Source organism: Furipterus horrens, unplaced genomic scaffold (genome assembly GCF_987537825.1).
Source record: "Furipterus horrens unplaced genomic scaffold, mFurHor1.1.pri manual_scaffold_3, whole genome shotgun sequence".
In the NCBI taxonomy this organism is placed as follows: domain Eukaryota; kingdom Metazoa; phylum Chordata; class Mammalia; order Chiroptera; family Furipteridae; genus Furipterus; species Furipterus horrens.
The window spans coordinates 63,462,264-63,488,234 of record NW_028327173.1 but is presented as its reverse complement, the minus strand read 5'-3'; the positions used below and the strand labels follow the sequence as shown (position 1 = coordinate 63,488,234).

Genomic DNA, 25,971 nt, shown 5'->3' with positions numbered 1-25,971 from the left:
ATAAATTTAACCCTGTGGAGGTTGCATGTATCTAAGAGATACATACATGTGTTATAACCAAACCGACAGCTTAAATGTTATGGCTTAACATTAGTCACATACAAAAGTGTAGGTAGTTGTGACCTTGAACCTACCCACCCGATATATATAACAATATTTAAATGCATATGCTGTAATGAGTATCTTAATTTTCATTATTGAATGAGGTTTAGAGTATTCAATTTTCACTAGAGTCATGAAGAGAATCTGAAGACACAAATCACTTTCAAAACGTTCTTTTCTTCTAGAATTCACTGGTGTGGATGAGCAGAGGACTCGAGTCCACAAGTGTGAGGAATTGGTAGAAACTGCTGATACTCTCACCTCACGTTCCTGTGATAAAATGCAGTGCTGCACATGAAGTTGTAGCCCACAAGTTTAGACCATTGGACAACTATTTTTAGATTCATTTTTAACTGGGAGAACACAAATAATATTTAACTGGATATTTGGTAATGTGAAAAAAATATTATTCCATCTACATTATGGTTTTCTAACAACCTGTTTTGATACTTGGAAAAGATTTCTCTGAAGTGTGTCAGAGCCAATAATTTCTGAATTTTAAAAAGAAAATGTGAGTGTATAGAAATGCAACTTGTTTTTTTATGGTAATTTTTGTGTCTTACAACTTTATTAGGTTTATTAGCTCTAACAGTTATTTTGAACCTTTAGGGTTTTCTATATATCAATCATGTCATCTGCTAACAGAGAAAATTTTGCCTCTTCCTTTCTAATATGGATGCTATTTATTTCTGTCTCTTTCAATTTACTTAGATCTTTTAACATTTCTCTCAATAATTTTTATACTTTTCTACATAGAGGTATTTCATCTTGCATATTTTTTGTTCAGTTGAATCCCAGATATTTGATATTTTATGTTGCTAACTTTTTTTTTCTTTTTTTTTTTTGCTATATGGCATGTTACTATGGATCTGTAGATAAACTTGAGGGACATGCAATGCTAGCATTATGAATGGCTCTATTTTAATAAAAATATAGTTAATTAGATTTAGTTAAATGGCCAAGAATAAATTTAAATCTCTACTTTGTTTAAAAATGTCATAACACAAAAACTTGCACAAGGATGTTTGTAGAAGCTTTGTTCATAATTGCCAAGTTGAAAGCAATTAATATGTGCTTCAGCAAGTGAATGGGTAAACTGTGGTACATCCAGACAATAACTATTATTCAGTCCTAAAAAGAAATGAGCTATCAAGCCATGAAAAAACATGGAGGAAATTAAAATGCATATTACTAAGTGAAAAAAGCCAATCTGAAGAGGCTAGATACTGTATGATTCCAAACATGTGAAATTCTGGAAAAGGCAAAACTACGGAGACATTGAAAAGATGAGTGATTGCCAGGGGGTGAGGAGATGGAAGGAGGACTGGGTAGAGCACAGACATTTTCAGGGCAGTGAGACTATTCTGTCTGATATTACAATGGTGGCTACATGTCATTATACATTTGCTATAACCCATAAAATGCACACACCAAGAATGAACCCTAACGTAAACTATGGACATTGGGTGATAAAGATGTGTCAATGTAGGTTCATTATTAATGAATGTGCCGCTCTGGTGTGGGATGCCGGCACGGGGAGTTTTATAAGAACTCTCTGCACTTTCTGTCCAATTTTGCTGTGAAACTAAAACTGCTGTAAAAAAGCTATAAACATTAAATACTTTGTATACAGTATTCCCTCACTTATCGCGGGTATTATGTTCTAGACACCCCCCCCCCACCATAGGTGAAAATCAGCGAAGTAGGAACCTTACATTTATTTTAGTATTTATATATATTTTAAGGCTTTATAAACCCTTCCTACACACTTATAAACTGTTCCCAGTCCATTATTAACCTTTCCCACTCCCTTATTAACCTTTTCCACACTTTTGTAAACACTACTTATGTTCCTAAACATATTCTACACTCTTAAACCCACATAACTTTAACAACATACGTATACAGTACTGCAAAATTCCACGATATAGTGAAAAATCCATGATAAATAATTAAATATATATTTTTTTAATCCTGCAATACAATGAGGCTGCGATAAGTGAATTGCAACATAGAGAGGGAAGAGTCTATTGCCTATTTTAGAATAAAAATAACTTTTTAGAAACTTAAAAAATTTGTTGAACATTTACTTTAATCTACTTTTAAAAAGAATATATTAAAATTTCATGTTTTAAACACAACTAACATTTAAAAATACAACTAACTAGCCCTGGCTGGTGTAGCTCAGTGTATTGAGTGCTGGCCTGCAAACAAAGGATCACTGGTCCAACTCCTAGTCAGGGCACATGCCAGGTCCCCAGTTGGGGGTGCAAAAGAGGCAACCACACATTGATGTTTCTCGTTCTCTCTTTCTCCCTCCCTTCCCCTCTCTGAAAATAAATAAAAAAAATAATTTTAAAGAATAAAAAATATATTTAAAAAATAAAATAAATAAAAATACAACTAACTACACTTTACTTTTGAATACTTAAGATCATTACTCTCAAGAGAACATAAATTGTGTGAAAATCTTGATTATTATAGTATAATTAGTGACTGTTGAACTAAAAACATGAAAAATAAATGTTGTGGAATAAGTAAAATATAAAAACCAAATGAACCATGAACATCTATGTAATAACAATGTTATTATCTTAAAAGTTCATTGATTTTTAGTCATAAAAATGATAGACTTACAAAAACACACACTCACATACATAGATTATTTATTTCGTCGGCAGCCGTCCGTCTCGAGAGACGATGGTGTAGCTTCTTAAGAGTCTATCTGCACCGCCGAGAATGGCTGTGCAGTCCGACTCGGGAGTGACACGGTATCTGTCTCCTCCCGTGTTGAATCGACATCTTGCGATGACGCTGGAGTGTCCTCTCCAGTGAAGCTGAAGCTACAGAGCCTGGGCAGGGTGATATGGAGGGTCTGCTGTTGCCCATGCAGCAGACCCCCCCTCTCTTCGCAGCTGAAGGGTCCAAGGGAAAGACGGAGTCAATACAGCTTGGCTTCAGGTGCGCCGCAGGAGTTGCCGGTGTTGACTACAACGTCAAACCGCCTTAGGGACTCCGGCTCCGGATTTTCTGTCGGGGTTTACTCCCTTAGCCTTTCCCCTGAAGAGGTATGCCGCAAGGCAGCGGAGGTTTTTTGGAGTCAGAGTTTTCCTTCTCTGATGTGCCCTGACTGGAAGATCGAACCAGCGACACTTAGCTTGCAGGCCGACGCTCAATCCACTGAGCCAAACCAGCCAGGTAAGATTATTTATTTATTTATTTAGTCATTATAAGGTATATTTTTCAAGGTAGAGGATAGTTTGTTGGTTTGGTTATAACTTTAAAATATTTAGTCTTCAGATGTGTAAACTTGCATTTGTGTCCTTGCCCTGAGGCCAGCAAACATTAGGGGACACTCTGGGAAGCCTGGGGCCATTGGCAATCTGTTTTACTCTAAGGAGAAAGCCTGCCTGAGAATGGAGCCAATTCAGAGAAAAGCAGAGACAAGAAATGGAGAATGAGACTGTGCCCAAATAACAAAAGAAACGATTCTTGATGTTTGTGATTCCACTGCTTCGCATTGCCAACAATGTCTAGACCAGAATGGTCATCAGGTTGAAAACAGGCGCTAAGTATAAAAAAGTACATTTATGTCGTTTACTGTGAACATTGAAAGGGAACTGTATGCTAATAAATACAGACTTCATAATCATTAAAATTGTGGATACATTTTTTTGTGACACCCTGTGTATGTCCTATGCATATACAAATATATAACAATTCCTCATTTGGGTAGTATGTAGAAAAGAATGTAACAGACCTGAGAGTGCCACCCTTAGAAAGGCCTGCTTGCAAGGTTGGCCGTTGGCTGGCCTCTGGGAACTTGGATTTTGGTTGGTTTCTCCCATTTCTTGAGTGTCTAATGAGTTTCCATGGTGGACAACATTTCATACATGTTACAATTTGACACTTAAGCAATTAAGCTTGTCCTATGTTACTTCATGGGGAGAATTCTTGGAAGCTTGTGCTTGGTTTCCTCTAGCCATTGCCCCATATGCCTTTCCCCATTCTTAATTTTGCTTTGTATCCTTTGCTGTAATAAATCTTAGCTGTGAGTGCAGTTTTTGCTGAGTCCTTCTAGTGAATTACTGTACTTGGTAGAGGTCTTGGGAGCCCCCAACACACATAGAGATGTGTTTTCTTCTGTATTACTGAATAGTCTGATAGTATGGGAATCAGAAGGCTCTTTCCTTGTTGGTTAAAAGATAACTAGATTCAGTGACACCATCCATATAAGAATATACTATTTAGAGTTTATCAGTCTCATTCCTGCACCACCATTATTATGTATCTCATTAATAAAAAGATGTTTTCCCTGACTTTCATCTTGACTATCTGTTTGCTCTGAAGGGAAGATGACAGCTGATAGGTGGCTCTACATGTCACTTACATATTCTCCAGCATGATTTAATCTGAACTTGATGTTCTGTGATGTTTATCAGTTATGGGATTCACCATCATTTTTGGTGGGGGGGAGAGTTGCGTGGTTATTTAAATCTTCTCTCTCCCGTTCTAGATCTCCTATTTCCTGCTTCTTTTATTCTTCTTTCATTCTTTCTCTGTTTTGGTGAAACACATTCTCTAGTAGTCTCTTGAGAAAAAATGTATAATAGCTAATACTTTGAAAGTTTGCATGACTGTCCACTTGATTGATGTTTTGGCAGGATTTTAAGTGGAATCATATTCTTTCAAAATTTCAAATACATTGCTTCATTGTCTTTGAGCTTCAGGTGTTGCTGTTGAGAAGGCTGATGACATTCTGATTCTCTATCCTATGTGACTTCTTTCTCTCTGAAAGCTTTTAGGGTCTATTCTTTGCTTTCTCATTCTGAAAACTCATGTCCTTCAGTCCTGTAAGTTTTTCTTAAATTACTTAATTGATTTCATCCCCTCTGGACTGCTCTTTCAATTTTCTTGTCTTTCTCATTGAAGAGTATTTTTCCTCAAATTGTCTGTGAGTCCTCCCACCCCCAACTTCTGCTATCTTCTAATTTCCAAGAACTTAGTTTATCCACTCAGCCCCATTTTTTTATTGCATCATACAGAGGCTAGATTTTCTATTAAAGTTCTGGGAACATTCCTGAGAGTTTTTAAAAGTGTTCACCCTGCAGTGTGTCTGTTTCTTCCATACTCATTTTTTATAGTTGTTATTTAGGCCTCTGCCTTTTATATTATTGGATTTTCTTGTTTGCTGTCCATGACTTAAAAAGATAAAAGGGAGAAACCTCTGAGTGGGTCAGGCTCTTGACTTAGAATTTCAATACAGAGTGACCTGGTGTATGGCTTGTGGAGAATCTTGATGTCACCAATATCTTTGGTCAGGCACAAAGTCACTTAGTTCCCATTTTATGTGTAGTATCCAAGCACCTCTAGAGATTTTACTCTCTCCAGAGAATTAAACCTCAAAACTTCAGGCTAGGTGGGAAGGGGGCTGCTGCCTGAAGACACAACCCTGGAGGGGGAAAAAAATCTAGCAATCTAACTGCTTCTCAAGCAGCATTCACCAATTCCCCTTTTCAGAAATCCACTCCATCCCCCTTGAATCCTAATTTTTCAGGGACCTCTTGTAACCCCCCAGGTGTCTCAATCGAGTTGTTTCTCAGTTTTCCCCACTGTTGTGGCTTTGGGGCACTTAACTTCTCATACTTGTGATTTCCAGCTTACAAAATATTGTAGCTGTCATCTCTTCATTTTCTCGTGGATTTAGCCGCCCCCCCCCCCGAGCAAGTAGAATTAAATGACTGTTTTCCAACCGTCATCTTAACTCAGAATGCTTATCTCTCAAAAAACAAAAAAATAAAAAAAAACCTTCTTGCCGGTTCAATCACGTTGCTCTTCTTTTCAAGGACCCCTTCTTCTCCCCTTGGGGGAAACCCTGCACCTGCAGACTCCACAAGAAGTACACAAGCAACCAAGAACTGCAGAGTGTTGATGGGGATACAAAAGGTACAGATGATAGTTGATGAGTTAACTGATGGGCAGAGGCACTGGCTCTCGGCTGTCGCCTTTCCTAGAGTCCTTTCTGCGCCTTCCAGCCCCAAGGCACCCAGCCTTCGATAACGCCCAGCCCCTCCCGTTCCCAGACCGGGAGCACCGCCCACCCCCGCCCCCTTCCGGAATGCTGCAAGCCCCGCCCCTCGCAGACAGCTGGAGGAACCCACTCGCGCCACCAGGTGACCCACCAGCATGTCCACACCCTCGCTCAGGTTCCGACGCGTCCTACCGCCGCGGTGGAGCGGCGCCCCTGGGATCGCTCTGCTGCTGCCGCTGCTGCTGGTACTGCCGCTCGGGGCTGCGGCCAACTGCCCGTGCCAGGACCCAGCGCTGTGCCAACCCATCCACAACCACCCCAACTTCGAGGTAAGCGCCTCTCGCCCTCCCACCCCCCCCCCCCCACACCGGGTCCGGTCCTCCAAACCCGAAGAGAAGTTAGAATAGAACCGCTAAAAAGAGGTGGTGTGGGTGTTGAAACCCATTTGACCTCTCGCTGGGGACCTTTCTATTTATGAATTTCCTTCATTTTGTAGATGAAGAAACTGGCTCAGAGGTTGTGTAACCCTTCCCACGTCGGACAGCAAGTGCCTGCCTGGAAGAGGCAGGCAACTGTTCAAACCCAGACTGACTCCAAACACAAGCTTCTCTCATTACCCCGCAGCACTCTAGGCTTCCAAGCAAGGAGCTAGGATAATGAGCTGTTCCCTGAGCTGGAAGACGCACTGGTTTTCAAGAAAACGAGGATTCAGTTTGAAAGACTCGGCACTCCAACTGTGCATTGGAGGGCAGAACGTTTTGCTTACCTTTGCTTTTCTATACTCACCACTCCTTTCCTTTAGGCATCTAAAAACCATCCATGAGGAGGGATAAAAATAAGTCTTTCAGTATAATTTCCTTCTCCATCTAACAATTTGTAAACCCTTTGGCAACTTTATCAGACTGTTTTTGGAGGCAACATGAAAACTGCCTGACTGCCTAGATTTTGATGACTGCAGCAGGAACAGACGCCAGGGCTTAGTCCAAAAGCATTGTTTTGTAATGTAGGCACAATTGCCACTTCCTCATCTAGCGGATAAATTTGATGCTGCCGCATTTCAATGCCAATAAAAACAGCATGTACACATTGTTTTGGAGAAAAAGTTAAAGTGGTGAAAGTGTTTATGATGGAGAATACCTCTTCGCAGGTTAGACAGTGTTTATGGGCATTTGGAAAACCAGTTATGTATGTTCATGGTAAATGGTCTTTTTCTCTACTGACCTTTTCTGTATTTTTTCAAACCGCATGATTAGACTATATAGCTTTTTTTCCCTTGTACTTTCAATTGGTTCATCTAGCTACTTTTTAGGATGTCTTTTATGTCACAATCAGTAATTTTTTTTTAACAAATTCAATTTTAATAATTGAATTAAAACAGGATAAAGTTTATGATGGAAATATGAGTCTAAAAACAATGAGCTGTTCAATTTCACATTTTCTAATTTTTATCATTTCAATGGACAGTTGCTTAGCAGAAAAGTGAGTTATGCCCAGTGAATTCTGGAAAATAACACAAAACAAAAACCCCAAAATTAGAAAATTGAGAAATGTTCAATTTAACTTTAATAGCTAGTTCTCCCCACCACCCTTCCCCATCTATTCTACTCACAGTGGACCAGTAATCAGTCAATCAATCAATGGATCAATGTTTCACTCTCTCTTTCTCTGTCTCTGTCCTCTCTCTTATTTCTTAATGCAAATCTTAAACTCCACCCCTGCTTATAATAGTCTAATGACTTCCAATTGATTTAAGGATAAAATACAAAATCCTCCTTGACTCAGGGAAACTTAACTTGATCTTGCCATGATCTACCTTACTAGTTTTATCTGATTCCATGGACTTAAAGGATTTTGTGTTCTAGCCACATTGACTTCCTTGTTGGTTCCATAAATTCAGAATTTTCTTGAGGGATTGAAGCCTTGGTACTTTTTCTCTCTGCTGAAAATACCTTTTTTTTTTTTTGTCTGTAGATATGTCTTGTCCATTCTGTCCAGATCATTCCCCAGATTTCAGTCCTTTCCTAGAAGTGTGTAGTCCTCAGGGAAGTTTTCCTGCCCGCTAGGGAAGCAGCTCCCCTTTGCATGCTGCCGTGGTCCCTGCGCTCCCATGCAGCCTGAACACCACTGTTCTTAAACAGTGGACCTGTTCTGTCTTTTAACTTCTTTGTCACTGATGCCAGCAACATACTCTCCCTATTCCTTACTAGAATTCAGTAACTATTTGCTGAATTAATTAACACCTTATTTGGGATAAAATAATAATGATCAGTAAACTTTCTGTGATTCTAGAATTATCCATGTGGGAAAAATACTGGAAAAACATAACATTGCATGCTTTAGAATTTTACTTGAGTACTATTATAAGAAGATAGGTTCACCAAAAATCATTCAAGAAATGCAAAATCTATAGCTCCACCTCCAGCAGCCAGAAACTTGAGGGTTATCAACTTCCTCTTTTTCTCTTGCCCTACTCATTCCAGTAGTCACAAAGTCCTATTAATATTGCCTCCTTAAGATCTTGCAGATCTGTTTATTAATCTCACATATGTCTGCTGCTCCACAACATTAGTTGATGTCACCATCATCTCTTGTTGGGATTCTTCTGACAGCTTCTTTATTAGATATTCTACCTCCACGTTTAGCCTCTCTTAAATCCATTTCCACTTCAGCTGAAGGAATTGTTCTAAAATGCATACATAAATGCAAGACTAAAATACCAATATGTGAATTCTCCTTTAAAATCCTTTTCTTCAGGATAAAATATTACTAATTTCTCAAGAGGGCTTTCAAGGCCTTTATGATTTAATCCTGCCTGCTACTCTCTGGTTCTTCCCTGCTGTTGCAATCCAGTCTAGGGGAGAGCTGTACTCAGTATTTAGTTACACAGCCACCACGCTGTCTCTGCCTCCAGGCTTGGTACTTGCCACTCTCTCCTCCTAACTACCCTTTCCTATTTTCCAAGCTGGCTAATTCCTCTGCCACCAATTTCATTGGGACCCCTACCCCAATGTCTTATACTCTCATGCCCTCAGTGCCCCCAGTACCTAACATAGGTTTGATGTTTAATGTTATTTTGGGGAGTCAGCATGATGGTCTTCTTGGTTTAAGTGATGGTGTTTATCTGTGTTGTCCTGCCAGGTCTTTGTGTTTGATGTTGGTGGCAAAACTTGGAAATCTTATGACTGGTCACAGATTACAACTGTGGCACTTTTTGGAAAATATGACTCAGAACTTATGTGCTATGCTCATTCAAAAGGAGCCAGAGTAGTGCTAAAAGGTGAGTACAGTTTTTACCAGCTGTGCCCAGACAGTTGATACTTGTTTGTATCATTTGCTATTCCTGTTTTCCAAAAATTTCCCTTTTCATGTTCATCTGGTATATTATTTAGCATTCTAAACTCAATCTTAGATACTGTTTATCTCATTTCGCAAATAAATTTATTAAAAAATTAAATAAACCACGGCATCATCTTGAGCCAAATGTGACTTCTAATTAGCATGATGACCTTTAGCTAGTCCTAGTCCCTAATTTCTGCTTCTTCTTTGAGAATGACTTTACTAATTACTCATAACAGTTATTTTGGAGATGAATAAGTAATAACTTTTTATTACTTTGGTATATTATTTCTTCATTTGGAAGACTTAAATTGGGAGCTTAGTATTCCAAAATAAGGAGATGTTTAAAGGATGTTTTGATCTCTTTGGAATAGTTTGTGAAGTAAATGTCATTAAACTGTGAAAAGCATTTATGCACAAATGATGTGTATTTCTTTCACAGGAGATGTATCCTTAAAGAATATCATTGATCCTAATTTCAGAACATCCTGGATAGCTCAACAAGTTAACTTGGCCAAAACACAATATATGGATGGAATTAATATAGACATAGAGCAAGAAGTTAATTGTTCAACACCTGAATATGATGCACTGACTGCTTTAGTCAAAGAAACTACAGACACTTTCCATCGTGAAATTGAGGGATCACAGGTAAAAATTCCTTCAATATATTTAGGAATCCCCTAAATTTCCTTATCAAAATGTATTCTTGAAGCTATTACTAATAGAATCTAGGATAAAAGTTCAGCACTTATATCCTAGAAAATATTTCTGAAACTTCGGCGTTTTTTTTTGTTTTTTTTTTTTAAGAAATTTCATAGGCTTTGAAGGTGCTAAATCTGATCTCTCTGGACATCAAGATGTGACATGGATTCCGCCACCTTCTAGCCTTGCAGCAGGCTGGAAATATTAGAGAGGCAAAGGGGTCAGCAGGCACAGATCAAGAATATCAGACAGAAGAGAATGAATTTTATTCTGCAAGTAACAGGTTACATGTGTAGAAAGTGTTTGGAGAAGAATATTCTATAGCAGTATGTAAAACAGTCTAGAGGAGAAAGGGAGACCAATAAGGACTAACCCAGTAATACAACAATGGGACTTATGGCTTGGATTGGGGTGATGGCATAACCCTAACACTGCAAATGTTCAGTAAATATTTATTAAGTTAATTAATTAATGGAAAGGAAGGGCCAGAACAAATATGAGGAGCCACCCAAAAGAAAATGTGAAATTAATGGTGGCATAGGAAAGAGGAGTCAGAAAAGGTTCTTAAACTAGTGAACAGAAATAAAAATGACTGAAATAGAGTCTGGAAGGAGACGTGTTTTGGGGAAAAGATGAGAATTTAGGATTACAGAATTGTGGTCAGAGAATTAAAAAGCTAGAAATGCTCCTGAAGTTTTCTTTCTATACCCTCATTTTATAGGTAGGAACACAGATTTAGATGTTTTAAGTTACACAGACCTAGTTATAACAGAGCCAAGATTAGAACCAAAAACCTCTGATTTGTCTAAAATGTTAATGCTGCCTTCTCAAAAATATGAGATTAACTGTGACATGAAATCCAGGTGAAAATATTCTTAATGCTCAGGTGAAAGGTTAAGGACTTATAAAATGGTTTTGAAATTTACTTGCTTGGCAGTAATCATTTAATTTCTCTTTTACAATAGCATAACTCCTATTTTGTAATATGAGGCAGTGATAGAACAAGGTTCATTAAGTAGAAACTTTACTTTATAAACTATAAGCTTTTTTTGGGCAAAGCAGAGCTTCCTTTAGTGCTACCAGTCAGAGAATTAAGCGAGAGAAGTTCGAAAAAGGTTTTAAAAGAGTAATAGTAGAATAAATTGGCCAAAGTGTAAGACTTTTAATTACAGTATCCTAATTGTTTGTAATAATTAATCAATGGGTTTACTGAGAGCCTAATTAAGAACTTTTAATGAATCTTTAGCCTATTTGCACACATATAAAACAAGACTGATAACTATTTCGTTAAGGTAAAGATACTCACTGTTGTGCAAGACTGGCTTACCATTCAAAATGAAAGATAGTTTATCACTCAACTTTTATGAAAATATTTCCATAAAATTGGACCATTAAAGTGATTGGTTCAACATTTTGAGTTGATTACTTATATCTGTAGCTTTAAAAGACTACTATTTTTTAACTGTAATGTCAGAATGGACCTACCATAATAATGTAATTGTAAATCAGGAGTTCAAATTTCCAACACAGGCCAGGAAGTTTGTGCCGACATATGGCCGATTTAGCCTGCACAATTTAAAAGAAGACAAAACTTCTGTATTTGAATTCTTCTAGTGTGCTGCTTTTTCTTTTCCAGTAAAGGCCCCACAACACCTTACAGTCATTACACCTGTTCCTTTCAATCTGTGAGTTTCCAGTGTAATGTCTGAAGACATTTGAGCTTAAAACTCCCCTTCTACACGGTTCTCTGCTTCTGGTCATTGTATATGTCCAAATATGTCTGGGTCCAAATATATGTCCATTATCCAAATATAAATCAAAAACATTGTCCAAATACATAAGTCAGTCCATGTAGGTAAAAAATATATTTCTTAGAACTGTTTTAGTTCTGCATGTGTTAAACCCTACAGTCATATATTAAAGCAGTTCTGTGTCTTGGGTCGTATGAGACAAGAGAATATGTAATCAGCAAAACATCTGATATAATATGCATAGTTGATCATGTTACATAAAATGCTATGCATTTCTCCACAGGTAACCTTTGATGTAGCTTGGTCTCCCAAATGCATAGACAGAAGGTGCTATAATTATACTGGAATTGCAGATGCTTGTGACTTTCTCTTTGTGATGTCTTACGATGAACAAAGTCAAGTCTGGTCAGAATGTATTGCAGCAGCCAATGCTCCCTATAATCAGACATTAACTGGTAAGATACATGAAATAATCATTTATTACTAATATTAATTCCATAACCTCAAACTCTAAGACATATTTTAGTACTTCTAAGTCATCTGTATATATTTGCCATTTGTGAGAGTTTCTTGAAACATACTCACAAAGCACTTAATTTGAAGAGCTTTGAAGTTTACAATAAGTTTTCAAGTTTTCATTTATTCTTCTAAAAATCTTGTGGAATAAGTATGTTATTTATAACTGTCTAATACAGATGAGATGCAAGGTAAGTTATCTTGATTGCACAGCCATTAAGTATATATAGTTAAAACTCAAACAAGTGTTTTAACTTCAGGTGCACATGTCTCTCAAAATCACATGAAGATATTTGCTTATCTAGAATTCGACAATATATTTTTGTTGAAATACCCAGTGTTAATTTAATAGCAAAGACAGTTATGATGTGAATACTTTCTATGCATGATTGATAGGGTTGGCTTTATTTTACTTGGCATTTGCTACTAGTACACATGCTGTGTTACAAACTACATGCATAACTAGGAGATATTGTGGGTTCCATTCTAGATACTGCAATAAAGCGAGTGTCACAGTAAAGCAAGTCATAGTCAACCTGCAGGTGGACAGTCTGTTTTTAATTTGTAAAACGAGCAACATCTTTGTAGCACAATAAAGAGGGTATGCCTGGATAGCATTAAAATTAAGAGTACTTACTATCTGTCATTCATATGATGTGGCCTTTGCATTATCCATTCCAAAGTTTGCATTAGTTTATATTCCATCAACCAATCGAATAAAGGTTCCTTGTTATCTTATGGATTCAAGGGAAGTTTTCTGAGATAGTTGGCATTGATTAAATTGTTGTTTGGTAAATAAAAAATATATTCTTTTTCATATAAAGGTAAAACCTTAGAACCTGGCCTCATTTTATCATGTCTTAATTTTTTGGATAGAACAGTCTGGTCACAAGTACATACTACTAAAAACTTGACAAATAATGTAACTCTGTTACAATTAAGAAGTAATTATTTAATCTAGTGTTCCCAAACTGTGCTTCATGGAGGAGATAATTGTGTTCTATCAATAAAAGTTTCATAATGAAATATGTTTGGGAAGTAATGCATACCCCAACCCTCTCTTCCACAGTTAAGGGTGCACAATGACTTTAAAGACTCTGAAAAGTACCAAATTTAGTTAATTCAACATTCTACATAATCAAATATATATCTTAGCATTTAATAGACACGATCAACATGCTTTCCTGAAATGTGTCATTCTTCCTAGACTTGAATTTTGTAATATTTTGCATCAATTTTATCTTAATTGTTCTGAATGTTTTTATTATTCAAAAGAAAAGGTTTAGAAAATGATTTATAATTTATAGTTCTTAAGGGATGGCTTTCAGAATATTAGAAATACTGTACTCATATTTTGCATAAATCTGTGCCTGTTTTTACAAATTTAGATTATGAGTGGCTGCATAGCTTGTATGAACATAATAGTAGACATATGAAGAGAAAAAATGTGCCCTTTCTGTCCCTATTTGATTAGCATATGATGACTACATCAAGATGGGCATTAACCCTAAGAAACTTGTAATGGGTCTTCCCTGGTATGGTTATGATTATACCTGCCTCACTCTATCGGAGGTAAGAACAACTCATTTCTTATGTAATTTTTTTCTCTTTCTTTTGTATTTTTGGATCTTGTATTCACATATATATGTATATATATAAATTCTAAATAGAGTATATACAATATGCTCTTTTTAGAATTTATAAACTATTCTATATATAGAATATGTAAACTTTAGAATTTCTGAAATAAGTTTGAGACTAAAAAGGAGTTTATTTTTAACTATTCAATCCCATAAAGTTTCTGAATGTTTTATATTTTCACTTAATAATTATATCTATTTATAGTATATATTTTTCAAATAAATAGTTTTCAGTATATGTTCTGATTTAGTTTTTAACATATGCTTAATTGATAATCTATAACATGAACATTTTTGTATTTCTAGGACCATGTTTGTACCATTGCAGAAGTTCCTTTCCGGGGAGCTCCTTGTAGTGATGCTGCAGGACGTCAGGTGCCCTATAAAATAATTATGAAGCAAGTAAACAGTTCTATTTCTGGAATCCTGTGGGATGAAAATCAAAAGTCTCCATATTATAACTATAAAGTAAGACTTTTCACAAGTTTTGACATTTATTTCTATTAGTTTTTGAAATTACATATTGTCATAATTACATTTTTAATATGGAGAATTACGGTCAGTTTTCTTTTAAGGTACAACATACAGACTGCTGTTTAAAGATTTTATTATTTATTTATTTATTTATTATTTATAAGGGAGAAAGAGGGAGAGAAACTTTAGAATCTAGCGTACATACCTAGTAATTAAACCAGGGCATACTGTCTTGCCTTTGGCAAACAGTATTTATAGAACTCTGTTCTGGGAACTGTTAATGTTACACACACACACACACACACATCATGGCCAAATGTATTTGGAAAACAATCTCACACACACACAACAACAACAAACAACGCATATTGTCTGTCCATCTTGGAGATTTACATTGTACAATACTATATTAAAGGATTTGAGAAGTGCTGCAGTACATAAGGTATTTAATTGTTCAACATGGAACCTTGATTCCCAGCACTCTTAGAAACATGTAGGCGGAAGAATGTTTCATGGATATCAGTTTTGTAAAGGCTGTATGTAACCAACTATACATAATTTAGAAATATGTAATATAGAATAATAGCTGACACTATGATGTAGTGTCTTTGATTCCCTGACTTATTTTTTTCCTAGTGAATAAGAAGGTGCATTCTTTAAGGTCTTAGAATTCAGGAAACATTATGAGGAGCCCTGAAGGCCGTTCATTCAATGGCACTTTAGACAACAATCTAGTTATACCTCTTTTGTTCCTCTTTTTATTCGTTGTAAAATTCATAGCAACCAAAATAAAGTTGCTGGTGTTGCTGAAGAGAATCATTCTGCCTTCTTATACTGTCTCAGCGATAGTAACTTCATTTTGGTACCTGATACTCTTGAAGGCATTTATGCCTTAACCATGCATATATCAATCTTACATACACTCAGTTTTTCATCCTTTGATCATTCACTATTTTGAGGCATTAAAAATTTCTTAACAGTGTAAAAATGCTCAATATATTAGCTAGAATGATGGCAAATTCAAAGGTATATGTATTTGGGTTTGTTCATAAATCTTCAAAAATAAATATTTTTATATTTAAATACAAGTTGCCTTTAAATGGTGAATCACAATTGTTACCAGACATGCATGGCTTTTAAGTTCTAAATATTGCAAGAACAGAATATAAAATATAATATGGGATATGCTTGTATGTAATGAGTCAACTGTACTTAAATATGCTATAGCTTATTTATTTACCAAGTGACTGTTGTCTTTCAGTGTAGTAATGTTAGGAGACTATTTTAATTCCAGTAGTGCTACCATTAAAAAAAAAAAAAAAGTTACTGGCAGAAGTTGAGAACTGCCTTTAAAAGTTTTCCAAGATGTATATAAAAATCAGTAAATTATTTTAAATCACAGGTCATTCTATATTTTTACCTCCTATTTTCCCCCTTTCCCTACTCTTTTGCCTACATCTGGTCCTTTTCACTTTCTTTTATCCTTTATTCAATTGATGACATCCTGTCTAAGAGAGACTGTTAGTACTAGATAGAGTAACTATTGGGGAGAAGGACTTTACAGGGTAGAAGGTGAGCATAACAGCATTTCCTAGTTCATGGTTCTTTTTCAGCTGTGTGCATAAGTCATCCATGGAGTCCAGACCTGACTGGCTCTTGGATCAATTCTGTAAGACCTAGAAAAGGAGTTACTTTCCTCATCTGTTGTCATTACCTCCTTTTGTCTTGACTAATTCATTATAAACAAAAGCCTTTGTTGAGCTCCTAATTAGCAACTCTATGGAATGAAAAAACATGTATATGAGCTGGATTCAGAAAACCACAGCAGTGATTCTCCTTAGCCTTGACTGCATATCCTAATTACCTAATGGAACATAAAACATAAAACAAACAGACAAATACCTATCAGAGCACTAGTCCTGGAAAGTTTTGATGTAGTGGGTTTCATGTGGTATGGGTCCCAGGAATCTGTACTTTTTAATCATTAGATCAGAGCAAGGAAGGAATTTTAGGGTAAGAAAAAGACCTTAAATGTAAAATATTAGGAGGCTTATTTTGTAAGCTCCATTGTTATAAAAGTGCCATAAGTAATGATATCTACAAAGTCTCACATGAGAACCATGGAGTTACAAAGCTGGAAAGTGTTGTGCTCCTAAATTTTTATTATTCATTGTATCCTTTTTGAATCCTTGAATTTAAGAAATGATTTCCCTCATATTGTACTGAGTACTTAAAATTTCCATTTTCATTTATTTTTATAGGACCCTGCCAGCCGTTTTCATCAAGTGTGGTATGATAACTCGAAGAGCATTTCTTTAAAGGCAGCATATATACAAACCCATGGCTTACGGGGCATTGGCATGTGGAATGCCAACTGCCTTGACTACTCTGGAGATGCTATAGCCAAACAGCAAACTGAAGAAATGTGGAAAGCCTTAAAACCAAAGCTGTGATGGACACGAACATCTTTTGTTAAACTTAAGATTTAGAAAATTATCTATATTAATCTGGTTTCTTGAAGAGATAAATTTATAAGTTTTTGTCATGTGTTTATATATTGCACAATATAATGAAAAACAGATAAAGAATAAAGAGATACTTTGTTTGAATTTGAAAGACGCATATATATACATATCTTAATTGTCCAGAAACATAAAGGTAAGAAATACGTCAACATACTATATTAATTATTCCTTTATAAGATATTTTAATAGTATAATTAGGAACAATTGCTTTCAGAATTTTATTATTCTAAAATTTCCCCATAATATTAACGTAAATGCTTACAAGTAAATGCTGATTTTTAAATACATATAATTTGAAGTGGAAACGTTTGCTTAGAATAGATTTTTTTAATTTTAGTCTTTGAGAAGCAGTTTACTCTGTACTTTTCTGTTTTCAATAAATCTAAACTTAAAACCTGAAATTTATTCTCCTGTTTAGGTTTATCAAAGTGCTGTAAATAATTTTCCTGACTCCATATGGTACTCATGTTTTCTGAGGCAAATGAATTAAACTCAGACCTCTGGGGGTAGGGGATGGGGGTAATATAAAATATCAAAATACAAAGTACAAGAAGATAATTTAGTAATAATTTTAATTAATAGGTTAGACTTATCTATTATTTTCCAACTAAATTTTTACAGGTAGTTATAAATGACATTGCTTATATGTGGTTATATCCAGTATTTTACAATAAGAAAAACTTGCTGTTGAACCTGATTCTATCTGTTGTCCTTTAGCCTTCCAATTATTAATATTCCTTCACTTATGGACATCTATACTTTGTTTTTTGTCTAGTTTTCTTTTCATAGTTAAGTTTTTCTTTTCTGTATTGGCATTTTACTTGAAATTATCTAAAGATACTGTTTTCTCAAGCAGTTTCTCTTTCTAAAAGAGATTATTTTGTGCAAAGAACCTTTCTAAATGTTCTTTTTCTCAAGGTAATTAAGAAGAACATTGTGTTGCCCTTATATTTGTTCCTTTAAATACTTAGATTAAAAGTCTGTATCCTTGAATCTGGACTTATATAAATCCTGAATTCCCTGCACATTTTTCCCCTCTAAATTGAAATAAGTGATGATTCAGTCATCTGTTATGAGACTGTTCCATTTCCTACTTACACAGATTAAGAACAACCATTTTCCATACAATTTGCTGAATTTCTAATGTCTTTATGTAAATTACTAAAAAAATTAAATTCTTAATCACTAAACTCTGTCATAGCTCTGAATGCAAGTTCAATATCCTTATTTTTTGTATTTCCAGATTGCTTTTAATTAAAGTACAATGAATAAATTTTAAAGTATATATTTATGTGCAAATATATTCATCTTTATTAAGCTATATGATTTTTAATAATTATATTTTACTAATATTAGCTACTAAATTTTAAGATTATTTAAAAATTATGAAATATTATACTGTCAAATAATATGCAGTAATTTGAAACCATTAAAAATAACCAAATGGACACCATTTTACTTTTATACATCTAATATTTTCTAAGTCCTTTGTAATACCAAAGGATTTGATGAAAAATATAAACATTATGATTTACATAAAACATTGCCATGGAGAACACAGGTCAAACAAATCTGATCAAATAAATATTTAACATTTTACATACCTAACTGAGGCTGTAAAGGTGTATTAATTTTATTCTGTTTTAAGTTCAGCTTTCAGTGTGCATACATCTGAAATTGCTTGTTTTCTCATCTATAAAATGAATTATCTTTCAAAAATGAACTTCATTTTACCCATCTAAAATTGCATAATTGTCATCTAAATGAAGGTTTTTTTAACTGTTTTAACTGTCATTTCCCTTTAATGCCTTCACTTCCACTGGATTACTACATTAAATATATAGGTCAAAAGTCCTGTTGAATAAGGGTGCTTATTTACTGCTAGGTAAACTATCAAATAATTTTATTTATTAATATAGTCATAATAAACCCTGGCTGCTATGGCTCAGTGGGTTGAACGTCGGCCTGAGAACCAAGTGTCGCTGGTTCGATTCCCAGTCAGGGCACATGACTAGGTTGCACATCAGGTCCCCACTTGGGAGCGCGAGTGAGAGGCAACCTCACAGTGATGTTTCTCTCCCTCTCTTTCTCCTTTCCCCTTTCTCTAAAAATAATAAATAAACAAACAAACATAAATTAAAAATATATAGTCATAATAAACTATTCTAAAAAACTAAAGTGAAACAACTTTTCTCTTCTGCTAAAGCTTCAAAACTTGTTCTCAAGTGAAAAGAAGTCATTAAAAAAAAACAACCATAATTACAAAAACCTTAATTCCCAGCCCTGAGAAACTAAACAGGTACTAATATAGGAGTATTATTCTGTGGCAAGCATTCTTCTAAATGGATTAACATCTTTGATTCTATAAAAAATTTTATTGAGACAGATACTACTGCTTATCCCCATTTTACAGCTGAGCAAACTGAGATGCCTAGAAATTAAGTAACTTGCTCCAGGTATAAAACTAGTAAGTGGCATAGACAGGATTTAAACTCTGGTGCCACAGACTTTACTATTCCATGTATTATCTGTGGACTGAAGCATTCACATTACCTGGGAGCTTCCTAGGCATGAAGAATCTCAGGCTTCACGCCAGACCTATTAAGTCAGACCCAGGTGATCTCACATTAAACTTTGAGAGGTGTTGCTTATGCTATGGTAACTTGAATATGGTGCAACAGACTCAGGCTAGGTTTTCGGCCCCTTAGTTCTGACTCTCATACGTAAGTTTAAGGTAAATTATTCAGAATTCAATATAAATAATGATGTGTACTACGTGCCAATTAGGCACTATGGTTAAATGTAAAAATCTCCCCCTAATCTGTAAGTTGAAAACTTGTTCTCTTTTTCATGTTAGTCTTTCCTGTTTTTTGTATCAGTAATTCTAATATGGGTTAAAACCATTCATAAGTGATATATATAGGGTAAGAATATACAAAGATGGTAAGATCTAATGTGCATACTTTCCAAAAGAAAAGAACATTGAGACTCTTGATTGAAGGCTCTGGAGGCATTTCTATGGCTTTCTTTTACCCACTTAAGTGTGCAAGTTTCCACATTGGCTTTCTGTTTTTTGAATACACAAAGTTTCATTCATTGAACCAATTATTTTTTTGAGTACTTACTGTATAATAATGCTAAATATTCATATTTATTTTAAAATGTTCCTTTGCCCTTTTCCTTTTCTGTATTTTAAGTTTTTAGCTTCTCAGTGCTGAGTCAAGGATTAGCTGAGAATGCCGGTAGTGAAAAGAATCTGGAACTGTGCTGTGCAGTATGGTAGCCATTTGCCAAATGTAGCTATTTAAATTTAAATCAACTCAAATTCAATGAAATTTGAAATTCATTCCTTAGTCACCCAACAAGCTACATTTCAAGTACTCAATATCCTTATGTGGCTAGTGGCTACCATATCGGACATTGCAGGTGTGGAACGTGCCCATCATCACAGAAAGTTCTCTTGGACGGTACTGAATCTTGCAAGGGGTCATTATTCAGTCTGAAGCTATTTCTGATAGAGGTGAATTGAGAGCATTTATATAAGTATATAAATGAAAATAACCGTAGATGATGAGGTAATTACTCAAGAGGGGGAAAATTAAATGAAAAAAAAGTGAGACTTATTCGTGAATTACTCTAGTACATAAAATCTACTTTTAAAACATTTTATTGAGTCTTTGTAGTGATTTACAGGGTCCTTTTCCTTTAATTCCTATTGGAGTTTTTACTAAATTTTACTTTGACCTCGATATAACATGCATCTTTTCAGGATTTAGTGGTTATTCTTGCATTTTTTTCACATGCGCTCTTTGTTGTTAAGGTAACAATTTTAAAACAGTCAATCCTTCCCACCCGTCTGCTGTTAACACCCAAAGTTAAAACACCAACAGGATAAGTGTTATAATCTAATCACGGTAATTGCAAATTACCTTAGCTTCAATGATGAGTTTTATTTTCTTAGTATCTAATTTTCTCTTAAATTGGTCAATTGCACGCTGTGCCTTGGTGATCTGAAGTATAAGGTCATTCTGTGTGAGATATATTAAGGTGTCTTATTAAGCGTAACACCTATACATTGTAATTTTTAACTGCCTTGCTAACAGAAACTAAGTTGTGATAACAAATACCAAAAGAACAAACTGTGAAAAAAATCTATTCCATAAAATATACTTACTATTAACCTGTTGATTTCTTTAGGGACTGCTTTCTCTTTTGTTCTATCATCATTCATGTATAATAAAAATAAATAGGTATTTGTAAAAATTACCATGAAACTAGTATCACAAATGCCAATGAATATTACTACGAAAGGAAGATGCTGAAGATACTAGCAAAGTTTTAGAAATTGGCATAATGTTTTATTAGCTGAATGAGGTTAGAATTACTTAAAAATATTAATAAAATGGTATATTTTATATAAGAAATCTTATTTAGTACAAGAAAACCTATTGAATATAAGAACGCTTTTGTTTGAAAACTTTGAGGTATATGGTCAACAAATTATTTAAAATTTTAAGCGGCTTTGTGAAAATAAGTATCATATATTGACCTTGATATAAGCATCAGCTATGCTAAAAAATAGTATCAGCTAATATGGACAAAGCTTTACTTGAGCTTATTTAGATTTTAAATTAAATTATCTGAAATGGTAAACATTTGCCCTGGTTGAGTGGCTTGGTTGATTGGAGCATTGTCCTGTATATCAAAAGGTTGCTGGTTTGATTCCTAGTCAGGGCACATGCCTAGGGTGCAGGTTGCCAGTTTAATCCCAGGTTGGAGAGTGTATAGGAGGCAACTGATCAATGTTTCTCTCTCTCTCTCTCCCTCATTCCCCCTTACTCTCTTTCTAAAATCAATAAAAACATCCTCGAATGAGGATATGAAATAAAGTAAAATAAAATAAAATAGTAAACCTTTACTCATAGAAACAGAGAAGAGATCGGTGCTTGCCAGGGGTGGGGCATGGGGGAAATAGGTGAAGGGGCTAAAATGCACAAATTTCTAGTTATAGATTGTTAAGTGCTGGTGATATAATGTACACCATAATGACTATAGTTAACAATACTGTATTCTATATTTGAATGTCGCCAAGCGAATAGGTCTTAAAAGCTCTCATTACAAGAAAAAAATTGTAACTGTGAGGCAATAGATGTTAACTAGACTTAGTGCAGTAATCATTTCACAATTTATACATATATCAAATCGTTTTCTTGTTCACCTTAAATCAATACTATAAGTCAATTATATCTCAATAAAACTGGGAAAATATAAACAAAATTTTAAATATTTCATTATGTTTGAAGTTAACTTGATAATCTTAATCATGATTAACATATTATAAAAACTTATTTGGATAAGTAGAATCAGGCAATAAAAAATAACAGATAAGGTGTGTTCGCAGCCGCCGTCGCTCTCTAACGCCAGCGCCTCCTTCAGCTCACAGAGCTCCAGCCGAAGGAAAAGGGGGGTAACTAAAGAGATCTCTCTGCCATGGCTCGTACAAAGCAGACTGCCCGCAAATCCACCGGTGGTAAAGCGCCGAGGAAGCAGCTGGCTACCAAAGCCGCTCGCAAGAGTGCGCCCTCTACTGGAGGGGTGAAGAAACCTCATCGTTACAGGCCTGGTACTGTGGCACTCCGTGAAATTAGACGTTATCAGAAGTCCACTGAACTTCTGATTCGCAAACTTCCCTTCCAGCGTCTGGTGCGAGAAATTGCTCAGGACTTCAAAACAGATCTGCGCTTCCAGAGTGCAGCTATTGGTGCTTTGCAGGAGGCAAGTGAAGCCTATCTGGTTGGCCTTTTTGAAGACACCAACCTGTGTGCTATCCATGCCAAACGTGTAACAATTATGCCAAAAGACATCCAGCTAGCACGCCGCATACGTGGAGAACGTGCTTAAGAGTCCACTATGATGGGAAACATTTCATTCTTTAAAAAAAAAAAAATTCTCTTCTTCCTGTTATTGGTAGTTCTGAACGTTAGATATTTTTTTTCCATGGGGTCAAAAGGTACCTAAGTATATGATTGCAAGTGGAAAATAGGGGACAGAAATCAGGTATTGGCAGTTTTTCCATTTTCATTTGTGTGTGAATTTTTTTAATATAAATGCGGGGACATAAAGCATTAATGCAAGTAAAGATGTTTCAGTGAACAAGTTTCAGCAGTTCAACTTTATAACAATATAAATAAACCTGTTAAATTTTTCTGGACAATGCCAGCATTTGGATTTTTTTAAAACAAGTAAATTTCTTATTGATGGCAAAAAAAAAAAAAAAAAAAAAAAAAAAAAAAAAAACAGATAAATGGCCCCTGGAATTTGTTTTGTAATTATATGGTGGAATTACTCAATTGGCAAAATTTAATATAATTTAATATAATTTAATAATTTCTTTGGAAAAATCAATAATTTGAGATTCCATGAATATTATTAACCTCCCCACACATAATAAAAGAGGAATGTAATAAATGTTTGTCCCCCCCCCCCCCCCGTATTTCATCACATGTTCATCTCTTTCCTATAGAATCAGAGAAAGTGAACCTAACCTCAGGGTACAGAGTTGTTTGTAATTGGTCTAAGCCAGCATTCTCTGGTAACAATTATTATTCCAGGGTAGCCTGGTTGATCCCCCGCCCCCCTACCCTCCCCACAAGCAAAAGGGCAGGTTTTATATAGACATGCATGGAAGAGGTCCTCTCTTGATTTGGAGGCATATGGCCCTATTGCCATTGGCAACTCTATTGCTACCATGAGGGAAAGCCATTTTATAATGGAAACCAACACTTGAAAACAATGAGAAAATAATGGGTTGGCCGAAAAGTCTGTACATTTTATTCCATAAAATAAAGAACATTTTTTCATTTTCACCAATAACTTTATTGATTCCTGTGTGGAATGATGTTGATTGTTCTCAGTGTCTTGATTTGATTGCTATCAACTTCAACTGGTCTGTTTGGTCATGGAGCATTGTCCAGAGAGAAATCTCCAGCAGCAAACTTCACAAACCACTTTTGACACATTTGATGAGTCATAACACCTTCTCCATACACTGCACAAGTCTTTTGTGTATGTGTGTGTGTTTCAATTGTGTCTTTACTTTTCTTGAAATAATAAAGCATAATATGCTAAAAATGTTGCATATTTTCTTCCATCTTCAATATTAAAATGCCTACACAAAAATTCACCAATTTTGGTAAGTTTTTTAATGCATGCTGATATGACAGCTGTCACAATACAATCTAACAAAATTGTTTTGAATTAAGTTAAAGACAACTAACTAGAGTCATTGTAGTGGGGAAAAAACATGAACTTTTTGGCCAACCCAATACCAGAAGCACCCAGGCATTCAGAGACATCATTACGCCGATTACTGTATCTCCTCAGCATCATAAATTTTCTTATTATTTGAGACAGACAAGTCAAGGTTTGTTTTACCTGCAGCCCAAAGCATCTTAAACTTAATAATACTAACAATTATAAAGCAAATATTTTGAAGAGAATTTCTCTAATAGAATGTGAACACATTTAGTACCACCTTAGAGTTTGCGATGTTTGCCATATTCTTTGGTGTCATCTTGACCTCCCCAGTTTTAAGCCACATGAGCAGTTTTTTATAGTAGAGTTCTAAATCTTCATGAAATTTTGCTGAAGCATCCTCTGATGATGCTGTCACTTTCTTTGTTTCAAAGTATTTTTTCTTACAACTACCACAGGTTATAAAAAAAGCAAAGGCTATAGTGTGAGTTTGATTGAAGGATTAAACTTTTAAATCTAAAAATAGCCCTAAAGTTAACTTAAACTTCTCTATTCGCTCCTCAGAAAATTAGAGCTAAGAGTGAAATGTTTATTAAATAATAAAAGTACACTTATCTACAAATATGGTAAAATAGTAATATATCCAAAAATCATGACCAAGTTTTTCTTTAAGCTTTTAATTATTTCTGGAAACTTTATTAAAAATATGATGTATAGCAAAATGCCCTCATTTTTAAATTTTGATTATTATTCCATAATCTGATTTGATTATGGAAAAGTTACTTATAACTATGAAAGCAAGAGGCATAACATACTTTTTCAGATTTTTCCTTATTTCTTTCAGCTCTCAAAATGACTTATGTTTGTCATATCAGCTGATTCTGATTCATCTTTTTTCAAGATTATTCTAACTATAACCCCAAAATTGTGTGGGGCAGAATTTCTCAAACCTGAGATGCTTAATTAGAAATTCAACACTGCCAGGTAGGGAATAATTTTGGCACTGATGAGATTCTAACTACAATCTTAACAGCACCACCAACTACATGCTAGCATTCCATATTATGTTCATGTTCATTTTTTTAATTATCAATAAAATACAAACCCCATATTTAAAAATTCTATATGGTGATTTGATTAAAATTATATAACTATGTGGAACTTAACTCAAAATTTTAACTATTGTCCTATATCTATTCGTCATGCCTTATATAGTAGGCATGTTATTCTAACTCATCTCCCAGCTTCTGTTCTTATGCTTCTACAGGCTACCATATAGCTGTCATTCTGAATATTCTAAAATATTTTAGAACTCATGTAAATCACTAGCTTAAAAATCCTGCAGTCGATTCCCACCTTACTTAAAATAAAATCCAAACTCCTTGAATTGGCCTATCTGTTCCTTGCTGGACTTTTTTTTTTTTTTTTAAATCCTACCTGAGTGTATGTTTATTGATTTTTTTAGAAAGAGAAGAAGGGAGAGAAAAAGAGAAACATTGATGCGAGAGAAACATTGATTGGTTGCCTCCTGTACTCACCCCAACCAGGAGTTGAAACTGAAACCTAGGTACATGTCCTGACCAGGAATCAAACTTGCAACCTTTTGGTCTACGGGACAAAGCTCCAACCGAGCCACC

The 25,971-nt window shown here is 35.1% G+C and overlaps 3 protein-coding genes across 3 annotated transcripts in view; 2 read left to right on the top strand and 1 right to left on the bottom strand.

Moving 5' to 3' along the window:
- The first annotated feature begins 6,236 nt into the window (after positions 1–6,236).
- On the top strand, positions 6,237–17,157 carry CTBS (chitobiase). The gene is made up of 7 exons (XM_090269677.1): positions 6,237–6,462; positions 9,272–9,410; positions 9,912–10,120; positions 12,209–12,380; positions 13,916–14,013; positions 14,388–14,549; positions 16,817–17,157. The coding sequence occupies exons 1-7, from the start codon at positions 6,289–6,291 to the stop codon at positions 17,006–17,008; spliced, it is 1,146 nt and encodes a 381-aa protein (XP_090125803.1). The 5' UTR covers positions 6,237–6,288; the 3' UTR covers positions 17,009–17,157.
- Positions 17,158–18,676: 1,519 nt separating this feature from the next.
- SPATA1 (spermatogenesis associated 1) overlaps positions 18,677–25,971 on the bottom strand; it is a 41,316-nt gene continuing 34,021 nt past the window's right edge. Inside the window, 4 exon segments of the mRNA XM_090268284.1 lie at positions 18,677–18,727; positions 18,729–18,773; positions 21,010–21,108; positions 24,615–24,783. Of these exon segments, the coding sequence (XP_090124410.1) occupies positions 18,677–18,727; positions 18,729–18,773; positions 21,010–21,108; positions 24,615–24,783 (364 nt within the window).
- On the top strand, positions 22,479–23,219 carry LOC150015181 (histone H3.3A). The gene has a single exon (XM_090269676.1). It carries the CDS (start codon positions 22,571–22,573, stop codon positions 22,979–22,981), a length of 411 nt encoding a protein of 136 aa, XP_090125802.1. The 5' UTR covers positions 22,479–22,570; the 3' UTR covers positions 22,982–23,219.

Excerpts from the sequence above, each read along its gene's own strand:
- CTBS (XM_090269677.1), top strand. The coding sequence starts at position 6,289 with ATGTCCACACCCTCGCTCAGGTTCCGACGCGTCCTACCGCCGCGGTGG. Across the intron at positions 9,411-9,911 it reads AGCCAGAGTAGTGCTAAAAG|GAGATGTATCCTTAAAGAAT; the intron begins GTGAGTACAGTT and ends TTTCTTTCACAG. Across the intron at positions 14,014-14,387 it reads CCTGCCTCACTCTATCGGAG|GACCATGTTTGTACCATTGC; the intron begins GTAAGAACAACT and ends TTGTATTTCTAG.
- LOC150015181 (XM_090269676.1), top strand. The coding sequence starts at position 22,571 with ATGGCTCGTACAAAGCAGACTGCCCGCAAATCCACCGGTGGTAAAGCG.